We start from the raw sequence: 8436 nt of genomic DNA on the forward strand, positions 1-8436 counted from the left end.
TTAATTTTCAGTCTTTGAATTTCCTTTTGAGTTAAATGTGTTTCTTGTGTACAGCATATAGTTGGTTTTTGTTTCCTAATCCACGCTGCAAGTCTGCTTCTTTTGGTTGGTGCATTGAGAACATTTACATTGATGGCTATAACTGGTATGTACTGCTATTCTGCTGTTGGATCTTCCTTTTTCCCTCTGTTTAACTGCTTGCTCTGCTTGGTGGTTCCTTTCTGTTGTTGTTCTTGAAGTTGTGGTCTATTTTATCTCTTTTCTGGTATATCTCTTAATACTCTTTGTAGGGTTGGTTTGGTGCTCATGAATTTCTTCAGTTGTTCTTTATCATGAAAATATTTTATTTCTCCATTAAATTTGAAAGATAGCTGTGCAGGGTAGATCAATCTGGGTTGGAAGTTGTTTTCTTTCAGTACCTGAAATATTTCACTCAAAGCTCTTCTTGCCTTGATGGTTTGTGTTGAGAAGTCTGCCGTGATTCTGATAGGCTTTCCTTTATAGGTGATCTGCTTCTTTTCTCTAACAGCTGTTAATATTCTGAGCTTTTGTTGAGTTTCTGGGATCTTAATTACTATATGTCTGGGTGTAGATTTATTTCAGTTATGATTAACTGGAGTTCTATATGCTTCACTTATTTGGGTGTCTGATTCTTTTTCCATGCCTTGGAAATTTTCTGCTATTATTTCTGCAAATAGTCTTTTTATGTCATTTGTGTTGGCACCTGTTGTTTCATTAATACCTATTAATCTGGCATGATTTCTCTTTGCTTCATCTTGCAGTTGTTGAATCGTTATTTCCTGGTTCCTTATTGTTTTTTAAGAGATCCTTCCTTTCACGTTCATTTATGGCTATGCTGTCTTCAAGGTCTGAAAGTCTATCTTCAGCTTTATTCAGGTGGTTTTGCAAGCTTTCAGTGGAATTTTTAAGATCCTGGATATCTGTTTGCATCTCTTTCATACCTTCTAGTTCTTTTCTATATTGTTCCCTGAAGGTTTCATTGAGTTGTCTATGCTCTTCTATTTTCTTGTCTATGTCATCTTTGTATATGTTGAACATTTCTTTCATTATTGTTGTTTTCATTATTGTTGTATCTTTTCTCACCTGAGACATTATTTCTGATCTGATGTCTTCTATGGCCTGATGGAGTTGCTTCTTTACTTCAGTTGCTATCATTTCGGAAATTTCAGGTGTAAGACTTCCAGGATCTTCTGTGTTGATGCCTCCTGGACTTGTTTTGGTTGGTGTGGAGGTCTGGGATTGCATTTTGCTCCTTTGTTTTGTCATTTTTGAACAACCAGAGACTCCCTGTAGTGCAGTCTCACTGTCCTGATTGTTTGTGAGTGGCAGGAGGAGAGACTGAAGATCCCCAGTGCTCAGTGTAGCTCCTGTACTGGTGAGTGGTGGCAGCCAGCCCAGGCTGACACACTATGTGTGTGCCGGGTAGCCACCAAGACCCCAGAGGGTGCCTGAGGCTTCACCTGCCTTGCACGCTGGTCAGGGAGGCAGAGCCCAGACTCACTGGGCTTCCTGAAGGTGTCCTTGCTTGCATGATTTCTGAGGAGAGACTGGATGTAATTCTTAGTTCTGCTCAACTATACTAGTTATAATCTGGACCTTTATTCTGTTATGTATTACCGCGATGGCTCAATATTCAAATCAGTTTTATAATTTTTGCAACAGGCTCATTATTTATATTTGGCTTAATTTTAACCCGGCATATTTAACATAAAACCCTTCTGTGGTTTGCATAGAAAATATGTATCTCAGTGGAGAAATCTTTATAGATTTTGGTTTTACATAGCAAAATTTCAGGATTATAATTGTGACTTATGAAACCGCTTTTTTGTTGGAGGCAGGAGTGCAAGTGTTGTTTGTATTTGTAATATACACTTTTAAGCATTCATATTATATCTATGTTTATTTCATTAATGTAAAATGAATCTTCAATATTTAGAACTTTTAGATGTTGAAGTTATTCCTCTAATTTTTTTTATCTCAAGTAACAACTTATTTTTTTGGTACTGGAAATCAAACTCAAGACCTTGCGCTTGCCAGGCAGGCACTTATGCCACTGAACTATATCCCTGGCTTAAGTAGACTTTTTTTTGCCATCAAACATTTTAAATAAACTTTATTTCTATTTAATAGAAAAATATAAGATTAATTAATAAAAACATTTTAATTTTCATGTTATATCTTTCAAAATACATTATTTAAAAGAGATCTGTGTGTAATGTGTGCTGTGTAATAATAATATGAATATTCAACTAAGACACAAACCTACCCCTTCTTTCTGCATACACACACACACACAGAGAAATACAAACACATACATCATACACAGTACATATAAGTTCATCATGGGGAAGCATAGTGAATCTTTATTGTTGGAGATGTAGTTTCTTATTGTTTGTGAATGTTTGACTTTACAAATACACACATTAGCACATTTAATACTGAGTAATGACATTAATAATTGTGAACTGTGAAAAAAAGGCAATGGGAATTTTCAAAGAATTTATATTGAAATTGTACATAAATTTGAGAAGAATTTCTAATTTAACAATAGTAATAATTCCAATTCATGCACTTGGTGTATCTTTCCTTTATTAGTTGATTTTTAGTTGATTTCAAATATATTTTATGTTTTTAGAACACAAGTCTTACATTTCTTTTAAAGAACTCATGCTTGATAGTGTCTTGATTACTTTTCTCTCGTTGCTGAGACAAAATACCCAGCACCCAAAATGAAAGAAGGAAAGGTTTATTTCGCTTACAGTTTGTGGAGGTTTCAGTCCATACTTGGCTGGCTCCGAGGCAGAAGATAGCAAAGCAACAAGAGCAAGGGGGGATGGCAGCCGAACAGCAAACAGCCAGAGCAAAAGGGAGGAATGGCGGCAAGCAGCTTCTTTCCCTGCCTTACTTTGTAAACAGGCTACCCTCACCTAAGGGCCGTGTAGCTCTCACATAATCTCCATGCCCTCCTCTTCCACAGGCTCAGGATGTATACAAAGTAAGCACCCTGGCTTCCTGCTGAGTCACTTAGCCAAACCTCTAGACTCCCCAAGTTGACACAATGTATCAACCATAACAGATAGTTTTTGTTTTGTTGCTATTGTAAATGTAATTATACGGTTATTTCTTTGAAAATAAAGTCGAATAAGGACTGTCATGAATATGTTTACCGTACCTTTTTAAACAAGATTTGTTCAATATAAGTGACTTCACCTCTTTCCCTCTTCTTCAGTGGTATTATGTGAATATTAATTATTGTGTTTTTTGTTTTTATTTTATTTATTTATTTATTTTTGTCTTTTTGAGACAGGGTCTTGCTATGCAGTTCAGGTTGGCCTTGAGCTCACTTTGTAGCCCACTTTGATCCCAAACTCACAATGATCCTTCTGCCTCAGTCTCCCGAGTGCTGGGATTACAGGCGTGTACTACCACGCCCGGCTTAATTATTGTTTAGAAAGAGTGATTCCTTGAAAAGCTGAGTACTGTATAACTTTTGCCTTTATATCCCACTACTACTAGTCATTATGAATCTATTATTTTTATAATATTATCTTGCTTTCTTGCTTTGGACTGTTGTTAATTACTTCACAGTGTTATCATTAGCTTCTTTTTAATTAATTGCAAACTCTTTAAACTGCTACGTATGCTTATGACAATTTTGTGAGCTAGACTTTCCTAAAATTAGAACAAAAAGTGGCTGATCTTTAAGGATTTTGTTACTGGGTATGGTGGTGCATGCCTGTAATCCCAGCACTTGGGTGGCTAGGGAAGGGGGATCCTTGCGAGTTTGAGACCAGCCTGGGCTACAAAGTGGATTTACAAAAGTTACATTTAAGTTAATTAAGTATTTTAGAGGTTTTTGTGTGGGGCTCCCACTGTTTTGAAAAATTCCGTGGAAATATCATCCACATAAAGACTTTTGGTTGGTAATGAATGATAAAAAAAAGTAATTTATTTATTTATTTTTTCTTTTTGACACAGGGTCTCGCTATGTAGTTCAGGCTGGCCTTGAGCTCATTTTGTAGCCCAGGCTGATCTCGAACTCGCAACGATCCTCCCGCCTCAGCCTCCCGAGTGCTGGGATTACAGGCGTGCGCCACCACGCCCGGCAACAAAATGTAATTTAGGTGATTCAGACATTCTGCTCAGATTTCACCTTTCCAAGCCACGACTTCCTGATCAGCTATATAAAGCCTGCTTGAGCTCCTAGAGCCTAGGGTGTCCTTAATTTACATTTTCCCCCAGGCGTACTTTATAAACCTATAGCAAACCAGTGCTTCTAGCAATGGTGTAGTGACGTTTGAAAACAAACTTCTCAATCATTGTTCGGTGAGGAAGAACAGTCACAAAGGGAACTACATTAGCATCAAAAAATGTTCATGGTATGCGTGTCGCTTATTTTCAAGTAGAATATTTGTAACTAGTTTCAAGGAAATACTGAAGTTCCATATTGACAAATTATTTACATGTATAATTTTTTATTTCTAGGTGGAGCACCAGTATTGCCACAAATTCACGGTAGTGGTATTACGTGCCACCAAAGTGACAAAGGGGGCCTTCGGTGACATGCGTAAGTATCTTATTTGTTTTATTTTTGAAAATGCTTAGTTGTGGTTCAGGTTTCAGTTGCTTGACTTCCTTGACAAGCCGGGGACTTTCCCTTCATTAATTATGATTATCTTCGGATGATAACATTTTAGCAGTGCTCTGACTGTGATATGTCAGAAGAGCATTTCACCCTAGTTTCGCAGAAGCTAGGAGCACCTGGAGCCGGACAAAATGACTTGTGTGTGACTGTAGAACTTTTGCAATTCAGAGTTCTAATTCTGCTTGGAGACAGTGCTGAGTCAAGACTTCAGACAAGCTGCCTCCGTGAGATACTGGGCTTACAGGGTTAAAAATAGTTTATTTCTGTTTTTTTTTCCGGTACCAGGAATCGAACTCATGACCTTGCGCTTGCCAGGCAGGCGCTGTGCCACTGAGCTAAATCCCCAGCCCCTAAAAATAAGTTTGTTTCTTAAGCCTCTGAGTGTATTTATTATGTATGGGAGAGCTATAGAAACTGATATAGGAGCCTGGAATCATGTATACTACAGTCTGAGAATAACTTGGTTGGACTAACTTCTAGCGATATCCTCCTTGCTTTTAGAAACAAGTTTCCTTGTTAATCTCGCTATTCCAATGGAGAATTCAAGTTCATGGAGACAGAAATATAAAAAATATGATAGTGGATTTAGATTATTTTCAAAATACGGGAAAGATAATTTGCCCTTGGAACAAGTTTTGCAGAAAGAATAAGATTGTAATTTAATACTGTGGGAAACAGGGACATCTTTGCTGCAAATGTGTTGCCTGTTTGTTTTTCTTGGCTCCCACGGGACAAGAAACATCGGTGACTTTGTGATACCACATGTGTAGGGATTTCTCTCCAGCTAGCACGTGTGGGATCCCGCAGGTCAGGACTCAGTTCCTCCCATCTGCCCCGCAGTCCCAAATGTACTTTAGATAACAGCTGCAAGCCTGAGGATATTTTACCTTTGCTTTTCTGATCAAGAGACTGTCAGCCTGGATTCCCATATGCTCCTCCTTGAGTGTGGTTAATTTGCTCGAGCAGCTCATAGCGCTCAGGGAAACGCTCTTTCTAGTTTGTTTCATAGGATACAGATGAAAAGATGTGCAGGGTGAGGTACAGGAGAAAGGACACTGGATGGCCATGCTTTCTCCAAGTGTCACTCTCCGGGTCCTCTTAGTGTTAGCTAGAGGAAGCTCCCTGAACCTTGTCCTTTGGGTAATTATGCCGACTTCATTGCATAAGTGATAACACAGGGTGGGGAAAGCCTGCAGGTGCTGTCTGCTTTAGATTTTTAACCTTTCTTTGTACTTTTCTTCCCTCTAGTATAGGGGGAGGACTCCTCTGGAATGAGAGATATTTTAAGTAGATCAGAGCCCTTCTTTATGGAGTGCTCCGAGGGAGAAAGATGAAGGAAAATTAGAGTTTCTGTGACCTGCTTTGAGGAGGAGAAGTTCTAGTTTCTATGGTTTGCCTAAGAAAGGGAGTTATGAACCAAAAACTATGGACTAAAATCAAAGAATATATCAAATATCAAACCTGCTCATGTGACATTTAAACCAATATCCTTTTATTATGGATTTTATTAGTACATATTTGCCATACATAATATTTACATATATTGTAGGGAGTCTGTATGTGTGCGTAACACATTTTATTTCTTTTTAAACCAGTATCTGAAAGAATATGTTGGTGATGACAGCAAGAAGTTTCAGGGGCAGAAAATAGCATACTTTTTAAAATTTTAAATGTAAAAGAGTAAAAACATATTAAAAAGCAGACAATCTTTTACAAAGTAGCACAAGAATAGTACAAGCAATACTGAAATTCAGACAGTGTGACAGGGAGTTAACAATGGTTGCTGTATTACATACTGATAACTTCAAAGTGGCTACTCAGGAAAACAACTGTAGACATGAAGATTGATCAATTAATGAATCATTAACTGTTCCTTTCAATAAAGCGATATGTCAGTAGTACCACTGTTAGCTATCCTGCATATACATATATACATAACTTTCCCCTTCTTTTCTCTTTTCCCTCATCTCAGTTGCTTTTTACTTTTAAGCAGTCTCCTTTCACAATGTTTATCATACCTCCTAATTTTTATTCACTCTTTCAGGTTCTTACACTAGTGAGACAATATGTTGCTTACATATGCAGGTCTGATTTATTTCACTTATGAGTATGGTCTCTAGTTGTGACCATTTACCTGTAAAAGCCTTGAGGTTGACTGGTGAAACCACTGTGGAAATCAGTTTGGAGACTCCTCAGCAAACTAGGTCTAGAGGTCCCATTCAACCCAGCTATTCCCCTCCTGGTTTTTTTCCCAGAAGATCTGAAAACATTATATCACAGCAATATATGTGCACCCATGTTTATAGCAGCACAATTTGTAATAGCTAAATTGTGGAAGCAACCCAAATGTCCATCCACTGAGGATTGGATAAAAAAATTGTGACATTTTAATATAATGGAATATTACTCAGCTATAAAGAAAGAAAACAGCATATTTAAGGGCAGAAGAAGAACAAAGTGCTTCTCAGAATCTACTACAGGTCCAACATTGCTAAATAGGTAGCAAAGCCTTGCCCTGGAGGAGAAATGAAACTAGCAAGACAAGCATTAGGACTGAGATTTCATGAAATCTGCAAAGGAAGGGTTTGATGGCATTAAAGTAGCAAGTCACATGACTGGATTATCCTTTAAAAATATTCTGACCATAGCATATTAAGTATATTAAATATTTTGGAGGATAATGTCGAATAGAGTTTTTTTTCCCCAAAGAATAAAAAACACTTGAGCTCATTGAAACGGCAGAGGAATAAAAGGCTTGGGCTCATTGCAGTGACAAAGGAAAAAGGAATGGAGAGGGCAAAGTTAAAGGCCAAAAGAAAGAATGTGAGCTCTTGCCCAAGCCATCGATGGGTGCAGAAATGGTTGTAAAATGGATGCTTAGAAAGTTGGTAAATGTCAGAAGTAAGGAGAAGAAGGAGAGCTGGAAGCTAATGGCACAGGTTCGGGATGTGCAGCGGTTTTCCTTGGAGGGGAGGCAAGCAAGGGTAATCTCTTCCAAGCAGTTCTGAGTTGGAATCTTAGATTTGAAGTTTGAGACTTTAGCCCACACAATCTTTTTTTTTTTTTTTTTGCCATTGTTTTTCTTAAACTTTCTTGTGTTGTTTTTATTTTATTTTATTTTTTTCAATTCTTTGCATTTTCATTATTTTAAATGAGATTACTGGAAAAAGTGTCCTGTGGAAAAGAAGCCACATTAGAAGGCATATTTAATGACTGGTTACCCCTGTGACCTTAAGAAAACACACAGCCCTTACAATCCAACAGTTTATACCGCTAGTTGGAAAAGCTCTTCTTTATTCTGTAAAGCACTGTCAGTAACTCGCCAGCCATGCAAAAGATAGGGCTAATTTGACTTTTAGAATATAGTTATTATCTCTTAGACAAAGCAGCAGCAGAAGCTTTTTGCTTTCAATGTAGAATTCCATTGTATAGAGAAAACGCGTGTCACTATGTTTAAATGAGTCTAAAAGCAGTTCAAATGCCATGCTCTGTTAGTCTCTCAAACAGTATGGATCAAATTCCTTAGCAACTTGCATAGGCTCCCTGAACTTGGCCAGTGGTCATTTGTTGTAATGTACAGAGAAAACAGCAATGCTCTTGTGCCATTTTGCATCCCTGTAGTGTACGTGACATAAATTAGACTCTTAACTATAGGCAGTCGCATTTTAAAGTAAAAGATCAACTGGGGGGGACTGGGGATTTAGCTCAGCGGCACAGCGCCTGCCTGGCAAGCGCAAGGCCGTGAGTTCAATTCCCAGTACGGGGGTGGG

General features: G+C 38.0%; 1 protein-coding gene across 2 annotated transcripts in view; it reads left to right on the forward strand.

Annotated features, from left to right (window-relative positions):
• The window catches only part of Pla2g4a (phospholipase A2, group IVA (cytosolic, calcium-dependent)), a 134719-nt gene that overhangs the window by 39274 nt on the left and 87009 nt on the right, over window positions 1-8436 (forward strand). For both annotated transcript variants that reach the window (XM_013521775.1, XM_005375092.2), the window contains exon 3: window positions 4507-4588. In XM_013521775.1, coding sequence (XP_013377229.1) covers window positions 4507-4588 — 82 coding nt within the window. The remainder of the gene's footprint in view (window positions 1-4506; window positions 4589-8436) is intronic.

This window comes from Chinchilla lanigera, unplaced genomic scaffold (genome assembly GCF_000276665.1).
Source record: "Chinchilla lanigera isolate Chin_1 unplaced genomic scaffold, ChiLan1.0 scaffold00005, whole genome shotgun sequence".
Lineage (NCBI taxonomy): Eukaryota > Metazoa > Chordata > Mammalia > Rodentia > Chinchillidae > Chinchilla > Chinchilla lanigera.